At 42.7% G+C, this 26,097-nt stretch overlaps 1 protein-coding gene across 1 annotated transcript; it reads right to left on the reverse strand.

Moving 5' to 3' along the window:
- Window positions 1-651: 651 nt before the first annotated feature.
- On the reverse strand, window positions 652-24,505 carry PRDX6 (peroxiredoxin 6). The gene is made up of 5 exons (XM_020970495.2): window positions 24,261-24,505; window positions 7,484-7,640; window positions 3,795-3,941; window positions 2,894-3,040; window positions 652-1,691 (listed from the first exon to the last, which is right to left on the reverse strand). Exons 1-5 carry the CDS (start codon window positions 24,353-24,355, stop codon window positions 1,563-1,565), a joined length of 675 nt encoding a protein of 224 aa, XP_020826154.1. The 5' UTR covers window positions 24,356-24,505; the 3' UTR covers window positions 652-1,562.
- Window positions 24,506-26,097: the final 1,592 nt, after the last annotated feature.

Here is a 26,097-nt window from a genome sequence, read left to right on the forward strand (position 1 = left end):
CCACAGCAATGGAACAGTGCCATGTGAATTTAAATGACAAAATCACTTCTATGTATTGTTTAAAAAGAAAGAAAAAAAATCACATCTACATACTGTAAAAGGAACACCATTCTTACACAGCTGTTTTTATGTATCACCCCAGCCTAGAACAGGGTAAATCATAGAATTATAGATTTAGAGCTGGGAGGGACCAATGTGATAATTTAGGAAACATAAAAACTATTCCAGCTGAAGATTTTTTTTAACATATAGTCATTGAGGGTTTGGGGGGGGGGTGTCTCACTTCTCCCCAGATAAATTCTTCCTACAAAGACCAAAAGGTTGGGCTTTAATTTAAGCTGTGTATGAGGAAATAGCACACTAAGCTGGATTAGACCTCCGGGGCCATCTAATTTAACTTCCTTATTTTAAAGATGAGGAAACTAAGGCCCAGGAGTTAAGCAATGGCTCACTGGTAGTAGGAGCATGTTCAGAAATGAAGGGGATGTATAGACAAAAGATATCAATAAAATAGAATTTAGAAAAAAGAAAGGTGGCTGGCTCAGGTTTACTTAACGGTTTCTTATTTACGATGAGGAAGTCACAGTGGGGTGAGGTGGGATTCAAGAAATGACTGCAGACACATACAACCAAATTTAGAGACTTATGACCTAGTTTCAAAATGCTTTTATTTGTGGCTCCCCTAAAGGCAAAATATCAGAAAACAATCCACTGCAGAGACAACATTTTATAGTAAAGAAATAGTATATTTATCCCTTCCTTTCCCTTGAGTATACATGCTTTCATCTTATTATGAACATTTAAGAGCAGTTTCCCGTGTCTAGATACGTGACTTGTTTAAAAAAGGCACCCATAATCATGGCCCTCCACCATCCTGCACATCACTTAGCAGGCACTGTAGTCTCAACCACACACTGTAACATAATTAGAAAGCTCTTTTGCCCAATCTAACAAAGTATTTTAAGGTTGTATTCTGCTTTCCTGTTACTCTCCAACTTTTTCCTAACTGTGGTCAGAACACTCAACATTAGAGGAAAAAAAAACCAAATAAATCATTACAAATTGTTGGTCATAAACTAAGGGAGGTGAAGCTCAAAATCAGACATGTTAAATTGTCTCCTCCCTCAAATGGATAATTAGAAAAAGAGATGACTTGTATATCAGGTCAGTTAAAGAAGTCCTATTCCTGCAATGCTCCTAAGTAGTCCCTTTTCTAAATGCCAACCATACTAGCTGGCTGATGGAGACTGCAACAGATCTCACAAAGACTAAAGTCCCAAATAGTGCCATCCCAGAGAGAGCCAGCAGAGCAACAAGGGAGCTTTAGTTCAGTGACCCAAGTGAAATGCTGGTAAAGGCACAAGGAGAGGAATCATGGGTGACTTTTAGTGCCATTTTCATTTAACAAGCCATTAGTAGAGCAGCCCCCAAACTCCTTTCATCACCCCGAGATGTTTAAATCAATTACTGTAGGAAGACACGATTGGCAGGCTGGTATCCCTTCTGGTAGAGGTCTTCAAGGGCGCTCCAGCCAGACCCCAGCATGGTCCTCCCGGCATAACCTACGGCTGAGGGGTATACCGTAGGTATTTCTTGCCTGATGGGAGCTCTTTGGTGAAGACGCCTTTGGGGAACAGTTTTTTGGCTTCCTCTTCAGAGATAGTTGGAACAACCATGACACTATCCCCACACTGGAGAAAGATTAATAAGAAAAGTTTTAATGTTAATTGTGATGCCTGGGGTGGAGCTGTCCAAACTCTAAAAAAAAGTTGTCAGTAGTTTATTTTATAGTGAAAGAATACAGCAAAATGTAAGCTCCCTAAATAAATAAAAGCATGAATAAATAAATGAAGTGAATTCCTTGAGGGCTGGGCTGTTGTATACCTAGCTCACAGCAGAGTGCACAAAACACAGCAGGCAACTAACAAGGATTTACTGACTTGAATCCCCCTCCTACATTTCCTAGGGACTTTAAGAGAGATCAAAGGGAAAAGTTTGGGCCATTATCCTTCCCTTTGTTGATGTAAATTTCTTAAACGGAAAAGGGAAACTTTTGTTATAAGGATGAGACCACTACATGAACTTCTATAACACCTATTCAGTGTTTTAACACCTGTTAAGATCTTTAAGATAATAATTTTATCAAGAGGAGGACAGGGATGTTGAGGTTAGTTTTCTTGACCTCAGAGCTAAGAATCAGATCTCCCAATTTTCAGACTCACTAGACACACAGATTAAGATTAAGCAGGTTCCAATCCTGCCTCCCGTTATCAGACTCCACAGGCCCTTGGACAAGTTGCCCGATCTCCCTGGCACGTAGGTGATATTTCCTCTATCTGTAATGCGATGGGATTGGACCGTGTAGCGCTTGAGGGCCCTTCCAGCTCTACGTCTTTTGTCTAAATACACACTCTCTTGTTCCTAATGTAGAAGACATAATCTATGACCTATCTTTAAAGAAATCCCTAGAGATACAGTGTCCAGGCAAGTTTCTGAAATACCTAAGTTCCATTTATGTGATGTGATCAGCAATGGAAAAATCTGTAAAAGACTGACCCTGAATATAAAATGTTTCATAATATTTCAAGGTGAAGGGATACATAAGGATGTATGTACACACACACACACACACACACACAGAAATGTAGATATCTATCTATCACCAGAATAGAGACCTCCCAGGCAGGAAACTCCCCCCACCAACTGTTTTTCAGAGTTATCATGGGGCTTGTCCAGGGTCACCAAGTCACTATGGATCAGAGCCGGGCTTGAACCCAGGTCTTCCTGTCTCTGAATCTGCTCTCTGTTTACTACATCAGGCTCTCTCCTCTTTCAGGAATTCTGGTTTACACTGGTCTTATTCCAGTTGGGCAGACAGATGTTGAGTTCTTACTTTCCAGTCAACAGGAGTAGCAACCTTCTTGTATGCAGTCAACTGAAGGGAATCAACCACTCTGAGGATCTCGTCAAAGTTCCTGCCCGTAGTTGCTGGGTAAAGGACAGACAGCTTCAACTTCTTATCGGGGCCAAAAATAAATACCTGCAAAATGCAGAAAAGTGTAGGGTGTGTACTTCTATTATTTAGGAAGTGTAATTTATACCTTGATCCAGGCAGCAAAGATAGTGGTGTTTCTCTGCATAGACCACCCCCCCCGCCACACATGATCTCATTTTTATGTAAGGAGATGGATTAATCTCCAGTGGGATGTCCTTCCTGATGCCCCTAATTGGTTAAGTCTCCCCTTCCTCCTCAAAATCATATACATAGCTAGGAACAGATGGAGAGGTCAAAGGGACCGCAGCAGCCATTGAATCTAACCTCTCATTTTACAGATTCTGAAACGGAGGCTAAGATTTAAACTTGGTTCTTCCTGACTCAGGCATTATATTCACCACACAACCTAGTTACCTCTTTATTTGTTTACTCTTAATAAATACATATTGATTAACCAATTTACATGTTTCATTCCACAACAGAATGTTAGTTCCTCAGTTTTTTGTTTTTCATTTTTGTCTCTGCATTTATGGAATAATGAAAGCTTGCTGAATGAGAATTCCTAACCTCAAACAGCCCCTCACGCCACCCCCTCCACCCCCCAACTGGCACCCAAGTGTTTAGACTGATAGGAACACGGAAGGTGGAAAAGAGGATGGAGCAGCTGACCTCTGAAGCTCATCTGATGCTGCTGAAGTAACACCACCCTTAAATCAAAGTGTCACAAGGCAAGCGGGTCCCACGGAAGAAACATGTACACGAATGCTTGCAAAGCCTGAAGCTGGACTATGACACTCACCACACGAGCTGTCAGAGGCATGCCCTGCCCGTCCCGTTCATCTGGGTCTAACATGCCCAACTTGATGGCAAGGTCCCGGTTGTGATCATCGATGATGGGGAAAGGCAGCTTCTCTGTGGGCTCGTCTCCATTGTATGCATTGATATCCTGACAGAGGGCAAAACATGAATATAAGCCAGGTATGTTCCCTGGATGGTCTTAATAGCTAAACCCTTTTAACAGAGTAAGGAGTGGACAAAGTGATCTCTCTTCTTGAACTATGAACCAAAACTCCTAATGGGTGGACACGTGAACAATTCTAACCACGGTCTAATTCAAATTTCCAGCTTAATCTTTATTTCTGGTTTATTGATACTTTGTACATCACTTTCATTTTCAAGTTCCAACCAGTAAGACCACCCATTCCTAATCACCAGGGAGCCTTCTCTTGTAACAAAGAGTATTAGTTCAGCAAAACCAACAGATGCATAAACTGCTTTTGAGTGCATATGCCTAGGGCCTCATCTACAGTTCCCTTACCTTCCCAAAGAAAAAAAGGACATAATTTCTTCAGCTCTTTACCAGGGTCGTGCCTGGTCAGTTCAGTTGAATTTTGTGGTTCCATTTGTACTGCTGGAGCTAACACACAGATGATTTTTCTGGCTCTGTTTACCTCATGCTACACTAGGTTCATGTAAGTCTTCCCATGTTTCTCTGCATCCTTCATTTCTTATGGTGCAGTAATATTCCACTATATTTACAATATATAATTTGTTTAGTCACTTCCTAATTGATGAGCACCTACTTGTTTCCAGTCCTTTGCTGGTACATAGCAGGCACTTCATAAGTGCTTGTTGACTGCTACCCCAAAATGTGCCAAGGACACTTTGTTTTCTATGGAATCTTCCTGTCTTTGACCTTCTTGGGGAATATGCCTAGCAGTGGGTCAAAGGGCATGGACAGGTTAGTCTCTTTTTTAGCATAACTAATTCTTCAAGACATTAGTGCCTTTTGGGACACCTAGGTGGTACAGTGGATAGAGCTCTGGCCTTGGAGTCAGGAGGACCTGAGTTCAAATCCGGCCTCAGACATTTGACACTTACTAGCTGTGTGACCCTGGGCATGTCACTTAACCTCGATTGCCTCATCAAAAAGCAAAATAAAATAAAAAGAGAGATATTAGTGCCTTCCTTCCCTCTTTAAAGCCACCCTGTAACTATTTTGTATAGAGGTTCATTCTCCTGCTGATAAATGTATGAGGTCCATGAGGGAAAGGGTGGCTTCATCTTGTCTCTGTAATCCTCAGTGCCGAGCACACAGTAGGTGGACTATATCGTAGCTGTTGGACTGAGCAGCTTAGTGCGCCTCTATTCCTGTAGCCCCTTCACCATCATTTTCATCTTATTACCTTTCTGATTTGCAAGTGTGAAATAAAATCTGAATTGTTTTAATATGTTCACCTTATTAAGTGATTTATAGCCATTTTTTCATAAGGTTGCTAACAGTTCATAATTATTCTTTTGAGAACTGTTTGTTTATAGATTTAACAACCATTTATCCATGGAAGAATGATTCATTTGTCATATTTTAGTTATATATTTTGTTAGTTTCCTATCAATTTTGGATATATCAGAAACTTTTGATGCTTAATGTTTTGCTTTTGCATCAACTTTGTTCATGCAAAAGCTTTTCAATTAAATGTAATCACAATTATCTTCTTCATGTAGTAATGTGTCAGACAAACTGCACTACTTCATAGTAACAATAATGGCCAACATTTATAAAAGAATTTATCCACATCCTCTTGATCATCATCATAGCCGTGCAGGACGGGTAGGTACTAACAAGTAGGTTAAGAGAGGCCATTCTCTGAACCCAAATCAATTTCTTGACTCCAAGGCCAGCACACTTAGCAGTCCTAGCTTTACTGCTACCACTTGCCACTTCACCGATCTTTCCCTTCCCCTGACTTCTCATAGCACTCCATACCTTACTTATACATTATATTTACTTTGCAAAACACACCATGGCAGCACAGTGAAAAACATTTCTGTGTTTGGAGTCAGGAGAACCGGAGAATACAATGGCTTCAAAAACTATAACCATGAATGGGCAAGCTATTTATTGCGTCATTTTTGATGAGGACAGTATGACTTGTACTATCTACTTTCAAGAGTGGTTGCAAAGAAAGCACACCTTACCTCATGGACCACAACTGCAAGTTATTATAGTTATTTTTTCAATGTTTTGGCTCTTCAATCAGCTGTCAAACTGATCTTCCTAAAACAAGGGTCTAGGATCTGACCATCCCTCCCCTCCCTACCTACCTACCGTACCCCACTTCTGGCCTCCCTGCTGTTGCTCACACAAAACGCTCTATGCCTCAATTCTGAGAGTTTTCATTAGTTGTCCCCCACGTGTAGAATGCTCTCTTTGCTTATCTCCTACCCCCCCGCTTCTGTGGCTCCCTTCAAGTTTCAGCAACAATCCTTTCCTTAGTGTCTTCCCTCTGAAATTATGTCCAAATCATCCTGTTAAGTATATCCTGGACACAGTTAATATGTTTTTGTGTGTGTGTGTGTGTGTGTATATATGTATGTATAGTACATATGTATGCATGTTGTCTTCTGCATTAGACTATGAGCTCCTTAAGGGCAAGAGCTATTTTGGGCCTTTCTTTGTACCCCCAGAACTTAGCATAGCAGAGAAGATCCATAATAAATGCTAGCTGACTGACTATACTAATAGACTGTAAGCGCCTAAAGGGCAGGACATAGATTATCCATTTTTCAATTCTCAATCAGTGTCTACCACATAGTAAACACCAGATAAATGTTTACTGACAATCCTCTTGTTGCAATTTGGGGGAACGAGGCCTCGTTTGATCATTGCAACTCAAACTGCTTGCCTAACACAGCCAGTCTAACTTAAGACTACAATAAAATCACCGGAACAGTTAATGGGAATTCAGAATAGTTAGCCTGAATTCAATTCAGTTCAAACCATGGCTAGGGATATAAAGACAAAAAAGAAAAACAATGATTTATTGCTTAGTGAAAATATGAAAATGACTGATTCTACAATGTAACTGGTTTTATGCTGTATTAATTTTATAATTGAGTCTGCCTCTGCATAAAGTCACCTTGCTGTATCCTTGAGTACAGCTCAGAAATTGAGCTTTCCCTTTAATTAGGCGGTCCTCATTCTGGAAGACCCAGAATGACATCAATATGCTAGAGTCAAGTTACAGTGCGTCAGACTGGGGCTGATCACACCAATATGAAGCTCGGAATGTTCTACCACAGGTTGGGCACAAATAGTCCATGTGAACATTTGGGGTGAATTCTCTAAATCTGTGCATCTTGAGTTTCTTTTGAGCTACTTCAACTCTACTTTGCTTGCAGAGCCAGCACCTTATGTAATGACGGCACGCCATGCTGAGCAGTCCTGTGCCAATGTCTCCCATGTCACACAATCAATTCCAAAGTTCTTAAATGTCATTGCAATTTGCATTTAAAAATTCTCTCTCTTAAGTAGGTATTTAAGTAGCTCTCTGAAGTTCTATGTTAATACTAGCCAACTCTGTAAAGATGGTACAAAAGATCAGAATCTTTGAGGTTTTCTCATGGGGCTTATCAGCTCTGAAACCAGGAAACCACACAGCACATGCAATCAATGTGATATTCAAGCCCAAACTCATGCTGTTGTACCTTACTCCAGGCAAGATGGTCTTGGACAGAGTCAATAGAAAGGGCAATCATCTTAACATTCCGCTTCGCAAATTCTGGGGCCAGCTTTGCAGCACGGCCCAGCTCTGTTGTACACACTGGAGTAAAATCCCGAGGGTGGGAGAACAGGATGCCCCATCTGGTAGGAATACAGAACACAGTATCTGAAAAAACTGAATCAAGGGTGGGTTACCTGCATGCATGCTTACTTCTCCATCCAAATTAGGAAGTTAACAACATTTGGATGCCCACCAAGAGACTTCCATTTTTAACTATTCTGCTGTGGATCTTTTCTTCCATTACATTAAGTTTAAGCTTTTCCATTTGTCTTGATCAAGATGGGAAATCCAGGAGGCAGCATGGCTATCCTATAGGAAAAATGGTTATCGATTTGGAAATCTGGGGCCCTAGTTCAAACCCTGGTCTTGACACTCGCTGAGTGACACGTTAGCACAGAGTATCACTGCTGAATACGAGCATGCAGCTCAATTCCCTCCTCGTGCTCGTCTACCTTTTTAGACCATAAAACATATTGAAAAGTGACATTCAGATAAGAGTGTGATGTCCCAATTTGTCTTAATTCAGATTCCTACGTGGCTGGTCACATTCAGACCAGATACTGTAATACTAATGCATCAATCCCCGCTGACAAGTTTATTCATATATAAAGCAATATGATCCATATGAAATATAACCAAAGTTCTAATGCCTTTTATATAAGTCTCACAGTTTATCTTGTCAAAGAAACCAAAGACAGCCAATAGCAGCAATATTACCTCTTGACATACGAGGCATGAAAACCAGTGTTTTTAGTTTATATATCCTTTTTTCCCCCTTCTTACTAGATAAAAGCAAACAGGAGAAAAAAAAAAATCAAGCCTACAATATCCTTCTGCTTTCATAATGTTTAGAACCTGGGTTTCAAAGGCTAGGTCAACGTTGCCTGAGTAGTACAGTTCAGGTTAAGGAGAACACCGCTATTTGTCTAGCTATTATCTCTCCCTGGGAATGCAGTAAACAAACCTGATTTAAAAAGCAAACTGTAAGATCAAATTCTTAATGCCTTAGTTAGTGATGTACAATGTTCTGTTGCACATACAAAAAACAATTATATAACCTTGAAAGATAAAACAGGGAGGGGGGCCCCAAATAGTAGATGTCTAAGCCTTATATCCTAACCCCAGGCTTCCTCCCTTTGTCCTCCCAATTTGCAGGTTCATCTTCCCGTATCACTCACTGCAATATATTGCCAAGCTCTGATCCCGGCCTTCTTTTTTTTCCTATACAACTCTCATTCAGACTTTATCAGCTCTCCTAGTTTGAATTACCATCTATCTTTGCAGAAGAATCATAGAGCTTAGTGTCTCCCCAGAGCACCAATCACCAATCTCCAACTGCCTAATGGACATTTCAAAGTGTATGTCCCAAAGGCAAATTTAGACTCTCCATGTCTAAAATTGAACTAACAGTCTTTTCCCCAAACTCGTCTTGCTACCAAACTTCCATTTCTGGAGGAGGTACCATTATCTCTCTCCTTTCCCAGGTTCACAACTTTGCTGTCCTTCAGTCCACATAACCAGCCAGCCACCAATCTTGTCATTTCTGCCTCCACGATATTTTCATATTCATCCCCCTTTCTGTCTAACGTACATGGGCCACCATCCTCATTCAGGCCTCCTTACTACCTACTGTAACAAATTTACTGAATTCTCTCAGTTGTACCTGTCCTCCACACAGCAGCCAAAATGACTTTCTAAAAACACAGGTCTGACCCTGTTATTCCTCTATTGCCTCTAGATTCAAATATAAGTTCCTGTTTAGCTTTCACAGCCTCTCCCAACCTGGCCCCAATCCACCTTTCCAACATTATATTTTATTCTAAGATCCCTCATCCAGGACACGCTAATCTCCCATCTTTTGAATAGGCTGTGCCACATACCTGGAAGGCACTCCTAATTCACCTCCACTTCTTTTAAGAGTTGTTTTCTTCCAATCTCATTTGAAGCCTTCCTCATTCCCATCCTCTCTCCAGCCTCCCCCAGGCCTCCATTTTTCTTCCGTTTATTCTGTATACAGCCAGTCAGTCAACAATCCTCTCTAGGGCACTTACAAAGCTAAAGACTTGGGATATAAAGAAAAGCAAAAACACAGTCCCTGCTCTTCAGGCATTCATGTACAAATGGGGGGAGACAACATGTAAATAATTATTTAAAAGTAAACTACATATAGAATAGGTAGAAAACACTTGGGAGGAAAGAGGGAGAAAGGCCTTCAGCACAAGATGGGACTAAAGCTGAGTCTTAAAAGAAGCCAGGGAAGCTAAGAGGCTGAGGTGAGGAAGCAGAATATTCTGAAATGAGATGGATGAGATGGATGTGAGCAAGCAAATAAGCTAGTGAGGCTGGATTATAAGTGTGCGGAGGTGAGTTAGGTAAACGAAGACTGGAAAGGTGGGAAGGGTCCAGGTTGGGAAGGGCTTTAAATGACAAACCAGACTTTATAAGAGTGTTTCAAAATCCTGACTGTAGTATTAAGTTTTAATAACTTAAATAGCTTTTAACAAGTTTTTAAAAAATAGCATTAAGCTTTAATATCTTAAAACTGCACTAAGACTTTTGGAACACCTCATATATATCTGAAGAGTGAAGATGCTGGACTGCAGCTACTGTAAAATCAGACCAAGCGAAGGTTCTTTAAAGATGGGGAAAGACATGGGTGTGGGGGGCGGAGCCAAGATGGCAGAGTGAAAGCAGTGACTTGCTTGAGCTCTCCTCCAAACCCCTCCAAATACTGATAAAAAATAGCTCTAAACAAATTCTGAAGCAGCAGAACCCACAAAAAGACAGAGTGAAACAAATTTCCAGCCCAAGACAACCTGGATGATTGATCAGAAAGGTGTGTCGCACCAGGCTGGGAGCGCAGTGCAGCGTGGGTGCACAGTCCGCATCGTGGGCGTGCAGGCCGCAGCAAACCTGGAGCAGGCCTCAGACGACTGAATCTCCGGCAGCTGTGGAGGTTTCCAGACTCCTCAATCCACCAATGCCAAAGACAAATTAGAAGGTCAGTGGGAAAAGTCTGTTTCTGTCGGTGCCTGAGAAAGGAAGGCCGGGTTTCAGCTCCGTTCCCCAAGAGCATGGCCCTGTGGGGGGGGGCCAGCTGCTTCCCGAGCTTCCCGCCCACAGACTGAGGGGGAATCCAGTGGCTGATCAGAGAGGGATTTCTTTGCCAGCGCTCAGGCAGGAATCTCTTGCTTTGCCCGTGTGTGGATCTGGGCCACAGTTCTGGGCGGCGATGCTGGGGTGAGGAGGAGTGCTGGCATGGTGGAGCTTGTAGTGATTGCGGAGAGAAGCCCCTCCTCACAGTTACAGGACAGAAAGGAGTACTTGTAGTCGCAGGCCAGGAAAGGAGTAAACACCTTGCCCCTTATCATACCACCTTGGAAGAACTGAAAATTTACAGGGCCCTACAAGTATCTCTGAAAACAGCTGTACAAACCCCCAAAGCTTGGGACAGTACATTCTCCACATTGGAAGCAGATTGTACCTTAACAAAGAGATTAAAACTCAAGTAACTGGCCCAGATCATGAGCAAGCAGCACAAAAAGAGTCAGACTATGTTATCTTACTTTGGTGAAAAAGAAGACCAAAATATACAACCAGAAGAAGACAAAAAAGTCAAAGCTCCTACATCCAAAGCCTCCAAGAAAAATATGAATTGGTCCCAGGCCATGGAAGAGCTCAAAAATGATTTTGAGAAGCAAGTTAGAGAAGTAGAGGAAAAACTGAGAGTGATGCTAAAGGAGACCCAAAAAAATACTGAAGAAAATAACACCTTAAAAAATAGCCTAACCCAAATGGCAAAAGAGGTCCAAAAAGCCAATGAGGAGAAAAATGCCCTAAAAAGCAAAATTGGCCAGATGGAAAAGGAAGTCCAAAAGCTTACTGAAGAAAATACTTCCTTAAAAATTAGAATAGAGCAATTGGAAGATAGTGACTTTATGAGAAATCACGACACAGTAGAACAAATCCAAAAGAATGAAAAATTAGAAAACATGTGAAATATCTCATTGGAAAAACAACTGACCTGGAAAATAGATCCAGGAGAGAGAATTTAAAAATTATTGGACTATCTGAAAGCCATGATCAAAAAAAGAGCCTAGACATCATTTCAAGAAATTATCAAGGAAAACTGCCCTGATATAGTAGAACCAGAGGGCAAAATAGAAATTGAAAGAATCCACAGATCTCCTCCTGAAAGAGATCCCCAAAGGAAAACTCCTAGGAATATTGTAGCCAAATTCCAGAGTTCCCAGGTCAAGGAGAAAATATTACAAGCTGCCAGAAGGAAACATTCAAGTACTGTGGAAACACAATCAGGATAACACAAGATTTAGCAGCTTCTACATTAAAGGACCGCAGGGCATGGAATATAATATTCGGAGGGCAAAGGAGATAGGATTACAACCAAGAATCACCTACCCAGCAAAACTGAGTATAATCCTTCAGGGGAAAAAATGGTCATTCAGTGAAATAGAGGACTTTCAAGCATTCTTGATGAAAAGACCAGAGCTGAATAGAAAATTTGACTTTCAAATACAGGACTCAAGTGGAACATGAAGAGGTAAACAGGAAAGAGAAATCATAAGAGACTTATTAAGATTGAACTGTTTACATTCCTGCATGGAAAGATGATATTTATAACTCATGAGACCTTTGTCAGTATCAGGGTAGTTGGAGGAAAAAAATTATATGTATGTATATGTAGATAGATAGAGGGCACAGGGTGAGTTGAAGATTAAGGGGTCATATCTGGAGAATAAAATTAAGGGATGAAAGAGGATTATGCTCAGAGGAAGAAAGGGAGAGGTAGAATGGGGTAAATTATCTCACAAAAAAAAAAACAGAAAAGTCTCTTACAGTGGAAGGGGAAACAGGGGAAGGTGAGAGGGAATGAGTGAATCTTATTCTCATAGGATTTGGCTTAAGGAGGGAATAACATACACATTCAATTGGGTATGGAAATCTGTCTTACCCTACAGGAAAATAGGGGGAAAGGGGACAAGAGAGCAGGGGGATGATAGAGAGGAGGGCAGATTGGGAAAGGGGTTAATCAGAAGTAAATACTTCTGAGGAGAGACAGGGTCAAAAGAAAGAATAGAATAAATGGGAGGGCAGGATAGGATTAAGGGAAATAGAGTTAGTTTTTCACAACATGTCTACTATGGATGTGTTTTGCATAACTGCACATGTACAACTTATATTGAGTTGCTTGCCTTTTCAATGAGGGTGGGTGGGGAGGGAGGAAGAGAGAAAATTTGAAACCTAAAGTTTTAAAAACATGTGTTTAAAAAAAATGTTTTCACATGCTACTGGGAAATAAATATAGGAAATGGGGTACAGAAGTCTATCCTGCCGTACAGGAAAATAGAAGGGGAAGGGGATAAGAGAAGGGGAGAGAGATAGGAGAGAGGACAGAGTAGGGGAAGGGATATTCAGAATGCATGACATCTTGGGGGGGGGAGGGGGGAGATGGGGTGAAAATTTGGAACTCAAAAACTTGTGGAAGGGAATGTTGAAAAGTAAAAATAAATAAATTTATACAAAAAAAAAAGACATGGGTATGTTTCTAGGCAACAGAAAAGGAGCCAGGAGATAGGGAGAGATTGAAGAGAAGGGACGGAATGAGGAGGCAATCTGCCAGCTAAGACAAGAAGTGATAGGATGTCAGATGCACACATGGTCTCTGCAGTCTCCAATCCTCAGGCAGCTTACATTCAATTGCACGTTTTGTCTTTGTAAACCCACCACCTAGTACTTTCATAAATAAATACTAGGCCTCTTTTAGGTGAACTTCTTTTCGTAAGATCATAAATTTAGAGACTGACAGGATTTTTAGGTGTCATTTAGCCTAACTACTCTTATTTTAAAGGTGAATGAGCATGCCCAGAGAGGGTAAACAACTTGTCCAAGGTCACACATGTAATAAATGGTAGAGAAAGGAGTTGAATCCAAGTATCAATCAATAAATAATTATGTACCTACTGTATACCAGGCACCAACAGAGGAAGATAAATGTAAACACGAAGTATATACAAGATTGTGTGTGTATGTGTAGGAGGTTGGGGCACAGCTAGGCATAGAAATCAGGCAAGGCTTTGTGAAGATGGTACTTCTTTGATTTTAGGAGTGAGTGTTTGAGGCCCAGAATTCCAGCCTGTGCAGAGGGATAGAAGACAGAATGTCATGTCTGAGCAACAGCAAACAGGCCTGTTAAGCTGGCATGGAGAGAGGAGTAATGTGTAAGGAGTGTGGAGTCAGGCTATGAAAGGCATAAAATGTTCAACAAAGGATTTAGTATTTTATTCTGCAGCAGGGGTTTGCGAATTCATTTAAGAACATTCCTTTTTTTTAGCTCTATAAAGACACTAAGAAAAGATCTGTAGATGGTCACGCTTCATTTTTCTGACTATCATGCTTAGAAGCTCTACTGATGGTAGAGAGGGAATGAACCAAGGAATGAGGTAGAGAGGGAATGAGCCAAGGAAACCACCTCATAAACAAAGGTGAGAGGTGAAGTGAGGAGGGGCTAAACTAGAAGGGTGTTAGCACTGAGTTCAGAGAAAGGAATGGAAGTGATAGATGCCACAGAGTTAGAACCGAGAAAGACCTGGCAGTGATGGAATGAGGAGGAATGATGAAAGATGATTCAAGGTACAGTGAAACGAACATGGGAGTTGAACTCAGAGGACCTGGTTTCAGTTTCTTCCTGTTCCTACCTATATACCTGTACCAAGCCACTGGACTTCTCTGGGTCTTGGTTTTCTCACCTGTAAAATGAGGGGTTTGGACTACCTGGCTTCTAACATCCCTTCCAGCTCTACATCTATGCTCCTATGACTCTTCAGATTATAAACCTAGGTGACTGGAATGACGGTAGTGGTGCCCTTCTGAAAAAGTGAAGATAAGAAGGATGGATATGGGGAGTATTTTTTTGGATACCCATTGAAATTTCTAAGGGGCATCCTCATTTGGAAATGTCCAACAGGCAGTTAGTGATATTGGACTGGAGCTTGCGAGGGGCTAGGATATAGATGGAGGAGTCACGATCATTGAACCCATAGAAGATGATGAGATCACTGAGAGAGAAGAGAACCCGAGCCAGAACCTTGGGGGCACACATGCAGAGGGTGGACAGGACATGAATGAGGAGCCAGCAAAGGAAATGAAAAAGCAGCAGCCAGACACTGAGGATAAGATCCAAGAAAGAAGGGTGGGAAGAACTCAGAGGAGAGTGTGACTGTATCAAATACTGCAGAGGCATCAAGGATGAGGATGGAAAAATATTATCAGGATAATATTTTTTAAAATGCGAAGAAAACAAAATCTCAAACACAGTAATTCATTAAGAGAGCAAGGGGAAAAAGTCCTGTGGTAGGGCCAAGATAGGGCATTCTAAGGACAAGGAAACTAGAAACAGGCCATAGAGGGCTTGGGAGTTTTCTGAGGTAAAGCCTCCTGCTATAGAACTCACACAGAGCAGCAAGAAAGCTGCTTCCCAGAAGTTAAACCTGCCCTGAATTGATGGAAGGACAACTGCTCTTAACACTGGGTGTTAGGATGGAGAATATTTTGCTGAGTCACATTAGGGAACTGTTAGTAAACTGTTTCATAACTTCACCCAGTGGGCTGGCTGTTTTCCACCCCACTGACCACGAGGCTATTTTCATCAACCTCTGCATTCCTGCCTCCTTTTCAAATAAGCAACTGAACTTCTTTTAAAGTAGAACAAAAGTCTTGACTCTTTCCGGCCCAGACCATTTTTCAGCGGGCAGCAATAGAAAAGCCGCTTTTGCCACCACTACCACCACCATAATAATCAGCATTACAGAAAATATGGGAGATAGGCTGCAAATACATCTCCCACATCAGTGACTTGCTCGATAGGGCAGATTGAAAAAAAGTTATATGAACAAAACCACATACAATTCAACTGTCATTTTACAAAAAAGTTTTTTTTAAAAATAAACATAAGCCATACACACAAAGATAACTTTAAAATATACTAAAATGACTAGATAGAACAGGGAGGGGAAGAAAAAACAAGCTCAAATCTCTTTCCCCTGTAGCCCTCACTAAACCTTCCCCACCCTCTACTACCAACCTCAAGGAGTAGAGAAAGGAGTGGCTTTTCAATCAGTGAAGAGGAATTTACTAAGAGCTTACTATGTTCACGTGTCAAGCAGTGAGCTAGGCACAGGGGATACAAAGAAAGATAAAAGACGTTCCTGCTCTCCAGGAGGCGCAGGTCGAACAGGAGGACCTACAGGAAAACAGCCTGTAGAGTTATACTGTTTACACGTATTATACAATGTTGATATAATATCTTATACAGTTTATATTGTCATTGGAGATGCGTCAGGGGAAAAGTACTAGTATTAAAGAAGATGGAGAAGACCTGCTTGTAGAGGGGTGGGCCTTTGGCTGAAGAAAGCTGGTGAATACCAGGAGGCAGCTGTCTAGCCACGGGGACCAGCCAGTGTCACAGGACTCTAGAGTAGGGGGAGAAGAAGGTCAAAGAAAAATGCCTCTGGGAAAAAATCCTTTCAAATAAAGGACATACAGCATTATGTGAAGTAGCATATTTGGAATAATGTACACTACACCCCTGTAACTATCTGTAGGAAAAACAAAGTTTTCTAGTCTAGTCATAAGGCCCAATGTCATGGAGTTCCCAGAGGTTTTTCCTTCTGGACAGCAGTTGTTTCTAACAGGAGAAGCATTATTTTATGAGTTATTACAAGAATGTTTATACTACATCATACTCCTTGAGAAATTATTTGAGAATCAAAGAAGCAGGAAGATGAGTTGATTTTATAATCAATAATCATTTTAAGTTTCTTATGCTGATCAAGTTAAAGTAGTCATTTAAATTCCTTTTAAAAACTGTAGATTTCACATAAGTATTTCAACTGGACAAACATTAGCTATGTTGCAGAAACATATACTCTACATAAATAAGTAAAAAATATACATGAAAAAGATTTTGATGACCCTAGAAACAAAAGTTAATTTTGGTGCAAAAAAAGAGCATTTCCCAAACACCTTTGACTAAACTTTTCTATTAGAAATTATTCTTAAAATGCCTGCTACAAATGACTTTGTTAAAAAAAAAAAACAAAACCCAAAACAAAACAACTCATTTTTAAGTACAGTTGCAAAATTTAACTTAAAATGAATTCTTGCTTTAATAGAATACTATTTCCAAGTCAGTAAATATATAGTCACATCACAGAATAAGAATGTACTTTGTAGAAGAGAGTATTGGTGTCTTCTTAATTAGGGAAATTATTTTTCTATTACATTAATAACCAATTACTAAGATCCAGGCTTTTTATTTATTTAACTGTCCCAGCCCCTGTAGGTAAGCCAATCTGAAGAAGATGGCTGATTGATAAGATTACCTGGAATGCTCCAGGAGCTTGATTCCTGATCTTGGGAAGACCCTACCCAATTGGGAGACCTTACTTCAGTTTAGAAGGTAAATACAATCTAATGGAGGTGAATTCCTGCCCCAAAGCAATGACCCCTGCCCTTGTACCCCACCCCTCCACTGGTCCATTGGACAGACTAAAATGTAATCGGGAAATGTCTAACAAAATAAAAAAAATGCAATACAACATAATGTTCACCCCTGGTTTTCTAAGTCAATAAGGCTGGCATATTGACTTAGAAAACCTCAAATGAACATTATCTACATTGTATTACATTTTTTAAAAAAATGTTTTTGGTTAAACCTTTCCCAATTACATTTTAATCTGGTTCAGACTGTACTCCAGAGTTCTGAAACTTTACATCTCTGGTAAAGATAACCTGATACCCTTCCCCAGCCCTAAAAAGTCTGATTCTCTGATACTTACAAAATCCAATTTCCTCCTTACCTAGTTGGTTAAGGACACAACCTCAACTTTAAACTCAATGTTCTTTCCATTGTACCATACTGCCTTTTGACACCCTCATTTTACAGATGAGGAAAGTGAGGTCCCAAAGAGGCCATATGTATCTTACCCAAGGTCATACAGACAACTGAGAATATGAATTTCAATTCAAACCTGGGCCATGTGATACCAATCTCAATACTCCCGATGCCTGCTTTCTGAGGATATGCTGACATATTTTATTATTTTTCCAATAAATGAACTGGCCTCACTTTGGTACGGAGATGACTGGTTTTCTCAAAGTTATGCTAATGATGCACCAAGTTCTACCCAGAAATGGAAAAATGGTCTGCCCCTAAGGATTAAAGTTGGAGCTCCATGGGACTAAGCATTAATCTGTGGATTTGTAATAAACTCGAGCTGAGCCTAATCATAAGAAAATTAAGACCCCAAAGGGGTGAAGGGGAACAACAAAAATACAACCACATTTAGGGAAGGTGAATCTCAGCTCAGAGAGGCTAAAGAGGAGACCCGAGGAGAAGAAAGAAACCAAACAGCCAAGCTTAAAAATTCTGACAGTAGGAACCTGGCATAAGTTTTACTTATGTATTTCTGAATTAGGCAATGGTTCATGGTTATCTTGGGGTGAGATACTATTGGAAAGACTGGTCAGTGGCTTACTATAGTGCCTGATACATAACGAGTGCTTAATGATTTTTCTATATATTCATTCAAGTATGTGAGAAGATGATGGGTGGCCTGTTCTTATGTCTTCACTAAAGGACCTGTAAGGCAGACAAGTCTAGTAAAGTCTATACAAGGTATTTGTGGGACCAAAATTCACTCCATTCACCCTCTTTAATTTGGTCCTCCTTGTGCCAAACTCAATCAGTAGCCCTAGCCTGCGGCAGGGAGAGAGAAAACAGAGAAGGAAAGGGAGGACAGGAAAGGATAAATGACTTTCCCATCTTCATAAATCTTGGGAGTTTTCCACTGCAAATCATCTTGCTTTTTGCCTACAGAGAAACCCTATCTGCACACTCACTTGTGTACTTAGACACACCTGCATGTGTAGGTGATATTATAGGTGGAAGAGACTTTATCTAGATCATTTAGTTTCTAGTTCAATACCCCTCTCCTTTGGCAGGTAAGGCCCAGAAAGGGGAAATGACTTGCCTAAAGGTTATAAAAGTAATAAAAAAAAGCAGTCATAATTCGAACCCAGGCCTTCTGATTGCACTTGAAGTGCTTTTTCTACCACACCACATTGTTTGTGTGATATGTATTGCCCTCCTAAGTATCATCCCCTAGCAGCCCACATTTATGCTCACTATAAAAATGAATACATACTGAAGTTAATCATTAAGATCTGTAGAGATTGGACTGAAAGAATTCAGAAGTATATGAATCAGAGTGGTGTGCCGGACTAATTAAAATTCAATTAAAACATTAAATGCAAGGCACATAGAGTGGGGATAGGTGGAACAAACAAGTAAAAGAGATAAATAAGTAGAAGAGGGAGAGAACAGTAACTTGTAGGAAAATTCAGAAAAGGCTTCACACAGGAGGTGGTACCTGAGCTTTAAAGGAAGGTTAGGACTTATACAGGCAGTAAGTAGTGAGGAGGGACATGGTCCAGGCATGGTGGACAATCTATACAAAGACAAGGAGGTGAGAACTGGCAGTGTTCTGTTCAGTGAAGAGCAAATAAGCCAGCTTGGTACTTAAAGAACAGTGGGAGGAAAATGTTTACAAAGGTGGGGTGGAGCAAGGTGGGGGGAGCAGCAAGATGGTTGTAGTTTGTATTTTATCCTAAAGACAATGGATGGGCAACCACTGAAGACTTTCAGCAGTGGGTGACATGGAAGACCTGTGTCCTACAAAGATGTTGGCAGCTACAGAGGGTGGATTGGAGAGGGGTAAGACTGGAAGCCAGGTGAATTACAATGGTGTACGGAAGAGCTAAACTAGGGTGGTGGCTGTGGTAAGGAACAACAGCTCCTATGGCAGTTCATTCTAGGTGGCTATAAATGCAATGACGGCACCATCAGTTTGGAATGGTTTAGGTTCAAGCAACTTCCTTAACTGTAGGAAGACTATGCAATACCCATTGGCAGGTGAGAGGTGAAGGGGTGGGTGGAGAAATGGAACATCCAAGAGGAAGAAAGGAAGAGAATCTTTCTCAAGGATCTTAGACTTAAGAGCTGGAATAGATATTAGAAGTCACCTGATTCAACCCTCTCATTTTACAGATGAGCAACTGAGACCCACAGAGATGACTGGCCTATAATACAGAAATATATTTTGCACGACTTCACCTGTACAACAGGCATCATATTGCCTGCCTTCTCAGTGGGATGTGGGGGGAGAAAAAAGAACTGGAAGAAGAGAGGGAATCTGAAACTCAAAATTTTTAGAAAGAATTGGGGAGAGGCAGGAAGAAGTGGCCTGCCTACTCACAGAGGTTGCTGAGGGGCTACGCCAGGGGCCGCCTCATTGGAAATGAGCCTGTTGGGGGTCCCATCCTACCCTGACACACTATCGCACTGCTCTTCAAAAATAATGACTCTCACTCAGATAGCACTTTGAGGTTTGCAAAGCACTTTACATATGTTAACTCATTCGATCTTCACAACCTTGTGAAATAGGTGCTATTATTATCTTCATTTTACAGATGAAGAAAATGGGGCTGAAGGTGTCTTGCCCAGAATCATACAGCTAAGGGTCTGAGGCAGGATTTGAAATCAGTCAAATCTATTATGCGCTCAATATGTGTTAAGCACTGTGCTATGTGTAGGGGATAAAAAGGCAAAAACACTATGTCTGCTCTCAAGAAGCTCATAGTTGAATGGAGAAGAAAACATGCCAACAACCATAAAGAAACAGGATAAAATGGGGAGTGGTCTCAGAAGTAAGGAACTAAGAAAGACTTTGTAGAATGCTAGTTTTTAGCTGAGACTTGAAAGGAAACCAGAAGGTGGAAGTGGAAAATACGTATACCAGGCACAGAGGGACAGCCAGTAAACATTCTTGGAGTCAGGAGATCCGAGTATATTGTTTGAGGAATACCAAGTGTCACTGGATCTCACAGTAAGTTGGGGGGGGGGATGTAAGGTGTGAGGCTGGAAAAGTGGGAAGGGGCCAGGCTATGGGAGGAATTTAAAAGCCAAAACAGAGGATTTTATATTTGATCTCGAATCAATCCATATGCTGGGGCATGTTTATATGGTTGAACTTATATTTTTAGGAAAATCAATTTGAAGGCTGAGCAGAGGATGGATTGGAGTGGACAAGGACTCGGGCAAAGAGAACAACCAGGGGGCTATTGCAATGGTCCAGGCATGCCATGATAAGGGCTCTGGCATCATGGAGCCAGCAGTGTCATGGGAGAGAAGAGATTATATGCAAAAGATATATGACTAGATGTGGATATGGAGAGTGGGACAAAATGAGGAGTCTAGGATGACACACAGATTGTGAGCCTGGGTGACTGGAAGGACGGTGGTACCCCGGACAACTGACAAATTAGGAAGAGAGCAAGGTTTGGGGTGAAAGATAATGAGTTCAGCTTCAGATACGCCGAATTTAACATGTATGTGCGTATTCTATCGGAGATGTCTAATAGGCAGCTGAAGATGCTTGACTGCAGGTTAGCAGAAAGGTTAGGGCTGAAGTAGATCTGAGAATTACCTATACAGAAATAATTGAAATCATGGAAACTGAGGCAATCATCAAGTCAAATAATACAGAAGAAGAGGGGCCCAGGCAGAGCCTTGGAGGCCACACCCCAGGGTCCAGGAAAGGAGGCTGAGAGAACGAGAACCAGTAGAGGAGAGTAAAGAAAAGAGTAAAAGAAAAGAGAAGAGGGTAACTGACAAGGTCAAAAGCTATAGAGGTCAAGAAGGATGAGATTGAGAAAAGAGTATTAGACTCAGCAATTTAAAAAAATCATCAGTAAATTTGTAGAGAGCATTTTTAGTTGAATGAGGTTGGAAATCAGATTGCAAAAAGATAGAAGAGAAGGCACCTGATGTACATGGCCTTCTCAAGGAGTTTAGCTGTAAAAAGAGAGACCTAGTGGGGATGGTTGGATGAAGTGAGGGTTTCTTAAGGACAGGAGAGATATGGGGATGTTTGTAGGTAGTAGGGAAACAGCCAAGAGACTGAAGATTAGGTGGAAAGTATGGGGCAATCTGATGGAGAAGACAGGATGGAACAGGATCATTTGTGCACATGGAGTTAGCCTTAGCAATGAAACAGCCCTTCAGGTGAGACACCAATGAGGGTGGAGAAAGTGGCAGAATTTGAGAAGACCAAGTTCTGTGAAAGGTTCTAGGGAGGATGAGCTGTGGAAGCCTGAGGAGGGATGTAAAAGCTTGAAGAAGGTGCTGTGGTGAGATAATTAATCTATTAGGGAGGTGTAAATGGTATAAAAAAGAGGTGTATTGTCTTACCATAGTAAAAGTGTAGTTGATTACATAACAAACTTGTAGTGGACCCATTTAGCATAAGTTTCATGATGCTTCTCCAGCTTTGTTCAGCACTAAATGAGCAGGAGCAAAAGCAGTGGATGGTGGGAATATTTCAAGGCATTTCAAAGCCAAGGGTCAGTAGGGCAAGATCAGTGGTAAGATAGGGGGGTCGAAGGACTCAGAGAAGATGAGAGTGTAGAGTTGAACTGGCTCACCAAAAGGGTCAAAGATGAGAGGAAGGGAAGAGAGTATGACTACAGATACAAGAAATATTTAAGGATGATGGCAGTATCAAGAGTGTGTGGCTGTGCTGGAACAGAGAAGTAGGTCTTGGTGAATTGAGTACAGAGATTAAGCTATCTGAGGAAGTATCAATAGATAGTTGCAGTTTCCAACTAAGAGGGCAGAAGTTGAGAAGATAAAACTGTTCATTGAGTATCTTGGAGGACCCTAGACAATAAAGAGCTACTAGACTCTTGATCTGATGGTAGATAAGGATTGAACGAACCTCAAAAAGAAGAGAGGTTACTGAGCAATAATGGTAGAGGAAGATCCTGGAAGTGGTAATGCAGAGCAAGAAGCCAACTCCTTTATTTCAAGTTGGGGGAATGAGTGAAAAGTACAGCCAGTGCTGGAAAGCCTGGTTCTCAGCAGCCTGAGAAGCTGTACCATGGAGAGACCACCAGGTCTTAAGAGAATGCAAGATGGAGGAAGCACTAAAGGAAAACTCAGCTCTTCCTGACTCCAGCACTCTATCCATGGCACCAATTGTCTGTCTCTAAGATAAGAAAGTTAGATGTCCATGGTAAAAAGCCTTAAGGGCCACATAACCCACCTGCCCTTGGGGCGAAAATGGAATAGTGGGCTTCAGAAAGTAACAGGAGAGAACATCTTTGAAATGTGTTCAGTTATGGAAAAAGGATATAATCTAAATATAGAGTATTGTTTTAACAATCTAGAAGTCGCTAACAAGCCACATCCCGGAAAAAGGCATTTAATCAGTGCAAGGGGGTGGGGAGGAGGGTCTAGATAAAGAAGGCCTAGGTCAGCTTCTTGGTAATAAATGATTTTTAAATTTACTGGGTGCCCAGATTTTGCAAGAAAAGACTAGACTGCTGTGACTTCACCTTTTACTAACCTGCCTAACCTTCCTAATATGGGTGAGAAAAGACCTAAGAAAACTAAGCTTACTGACCTGAAGGTCAATAAGCAGGAAAAAATCTACTCCACTACACAACGAGCAAATTCCAGGGCAAGGAGCGAGCAGCACAAATCAAAATTCAAGCCCTGCAGCACAACCCCCACACCAGCTCCACACACCCCTCCCTACCCAACAACCAGAATTTCCACACACAAATTTAAATAGTATTTAAAAAACAAAACAAAAACTGCCACCTCAGCCAGAAAAGCCTACTTATTCAAAGTGCCTGAGGCCTATGAAGACAACACCTTCCCCCCACCCCAAACGTCAGGCACCCAGAAGTGCACAGATCAGGCTGGAGCTGGTGGGGGGGTGAGGGGGGAGATGGGGAAAAGAGGACGGATGCTAGGACTCTAGGGGGAGGGGAAAGGAATGGGAGACTACTCCGTAGAAGAGGGGCAGGAGTTAAGTTGGGGAGATGGGAAGCTGGGGCAGGGGGTAAGGCTGGGAAGGGGAGCAAACTGTTGAAGGAGCCAGGAGGTAGGTAGGTCAGAGGGGGCTGGGTGGGTGGTCAGGGGAACTGATGCAAGGCAGGAGATAAAGGGATGAGGGTTGGGAAAGAGAGCAAGAGGAAGGGTAAGGTAAATAGGGGAGCTGGGGCAGGGGTAAGGGCAAAGTGTGGGCAGGAGGTAAGGGGGGGTTTAGGGGAGCTAGGACAGGGGTAGGAGGGAAGTGGGTAGTTAGGGGAGCTGAGGCAGGAGATAAGGGGGGTTGGTGGTTAGGGGAGCAGGGGCAGGAGATAGGGGGGTTGGTAGTTAGGGGAGCAGGGGCAGGAGATAAGGGGGGTTGGTAGTTAGGGGAGCTGGGGTAGGGGCAAGAGGTGGGCAGGAGATAAGGGGAGTTAGGTCAGGGGATTTGGGGCAGGGACAGGAAGTAAGGGGGAGTGGGTGGTCTGGGGAGCAAGGGCAGGAAGTAAGGCGGTGGGTGGTCAGGGCAATAGTAAGGAGGGAGGGTGGTTAGAGCAGGAGGTAGGGGGGACGGTGGTGAGGGAAGGGAGCTGGTACTGGGGCAACAGACGATGCCCGCCCCCTCCGACCTCGTGGGCAACTCCTCGGGGTGCCGTGGGGCAGGGCAGGACGACACCGGCCCTCCAGCCGGGGCCCTCCGGGGGGCGCCCCCCCCCCCGCCGAGCCGGGTCAGGGCTTCACTCACGAGTCTCCGAGGAAGTCGTGGAAACGGATGCGGCCGACCGTGGTGTCCGCCTCGAAGTTGGGGGCCTCGTCTCCGAGCAGCAGACCTCCGGGCATGGCGGCGGCGGTGACGGTGGCGGCGGCGAGCAGCAGGAGGACCGGGAGGACAAGACCGGGAGGACAAGGACCAGGAGCCGCAGGCAACGTGAGCGCTCTTTAATGCGACCGCTCTCAAGGCTGCAGAAAAAGAGGGACAAGACGGGGGCGGGGCCTTAAGGGGGCGGGGCGTAACGTAAGGAAGGGGCAGGGCCTGGAAGAGCTGACACAGGGCGGTAGGAGCTGGAAGGAAGGGGGTGGGGCGTAATGTCTGAGGGGGCGGGGTCGGAGGCTGAGGAGAATGATGTAGAAGAAGGGGCGGGGCCGGGGTGAGCGAGGCGAGGCGGGGGGGGCGAGGGGCGGGGCCTGAGGAGTTTGTCCGTAGCTTGTGCGTGCTGGGGGTGGGGTTATCTCTCCGGCTCCCTGCTGGCAGTTGGCGCTGAAACTTCCCCCCCACCACCTCCACCCCACCCTCCCTTTAGACCTGGTCAACAGGAAACTGGCAATTTAATGAATTACCGAGTTTGGCAGGAGAATAAATTTTGTTATTCTCGCTTTTTGCGAGATAATTATCTGGATTTGTGGCTTCTGCTGCTCTGGAGGGGAGTATCCGAGTGCTTGAGATCTCCAGTCCTTCGGAGCAGCTGAACTGTCCGTCCTTGCAGGAGATCTCAAGTTCTCTTCAGCCACCTGCTTCTGCTGGGGTGTCTTCTGTGTTGGCACCCCGGGTCGTTGTTTCACTGAAAAGCTGCTAGTTAATTTGAGGAGTCTTGCTGAAGGACTCGTAGAAATGGAAAGAATTAGGACCCATCTCCCCAAGCTCCCCGGAGGAATCATGAGATGAAGTTTCCAGAAACGTAGACCGGCCTGACCCAGGCTCGCATCCGAAAAGAGATGTCAGTCCATTGAATGCCTGCGTCACTTTGTATCTCCTGTTGCAGCAAGAATAATACACTGCTTTGGGTTATCATGATTCGTGTACCTGTCTTGTATTAGATTAAAGAGTGCTGGATTTGGAGACAGAGGGCCTGGGTTATATACACTTATATATTTTGATAACCAAATTTCAGTGTAATTGGTCTCCTTGGTAATTCTATGTGTAATGCAGAACATTATTTTACCATTTAGGTAGTAGAACCCTTTAGGCCATGGAAAACTCCAAATTCCTTAGCAAGACCCTTATCTGGCTGCTCAGGCCACAGCCCTCAGATCATATCTCTGGAAGCCTCCATTGTGAGAAAGTTTGCAGAGCATTATCATATCTAGATAGAGGGAGAGGGGTGTCCTTGACCAGCCCCCCCCCAAAAAAAACCTCTTCCTCTTGCCAGACTTCAAAGATCCATCCCCCTCCCTGTCCTGTATACTCCCTATATAAACCCTGGCTCGACCCCTGATGAGGGCTGCTTGATTTGGCTGTGAATATCCCTGGCAGCCTGGTGCTAATATAATAAAGTCCACAATTTAAAATTAGCCTGGGTGGTCAACTCTCTAATTTCTCGGTATAACATTTGTATTTTATTTTCCAATCCAATAAACACTTATTAACCGACTTTTACATGCCAGGCACTGTGCTAAGTGCTAGGGATACAATTAATAAAAAGAAAGTCGGTCCTGCCCTCTAGGAGCTTACAATCTATCGGGAGGGGTGCACAGAGAAAGCACGCAAAAGGAGTTCGTAAAGAGGTGGGGTGGAGAGCGGTGGCGGTGGGCATCTTGTTCAAGTCGAGTTGAAAGCTTGACAAGGCAGCAGATGCAGAGTGGAA

This window comes from Phascolarctos cinereus, unplaced genomic scaffold (genome assembly GCF_003287225.1).
Source record: "Phascolarctos cinereus isolate Bilbo 61053 unplaced genomic scaffold, phaCin_HiC Scaffold_5;HRSCAF=322, whole genome shotgun sequence".
NCBI lineage: Eukaryota > Metazoa > Chordata > Mammalia > Diprotodontia > Phascolarctidae > Phascolarctos > Phascolarctos cinereus.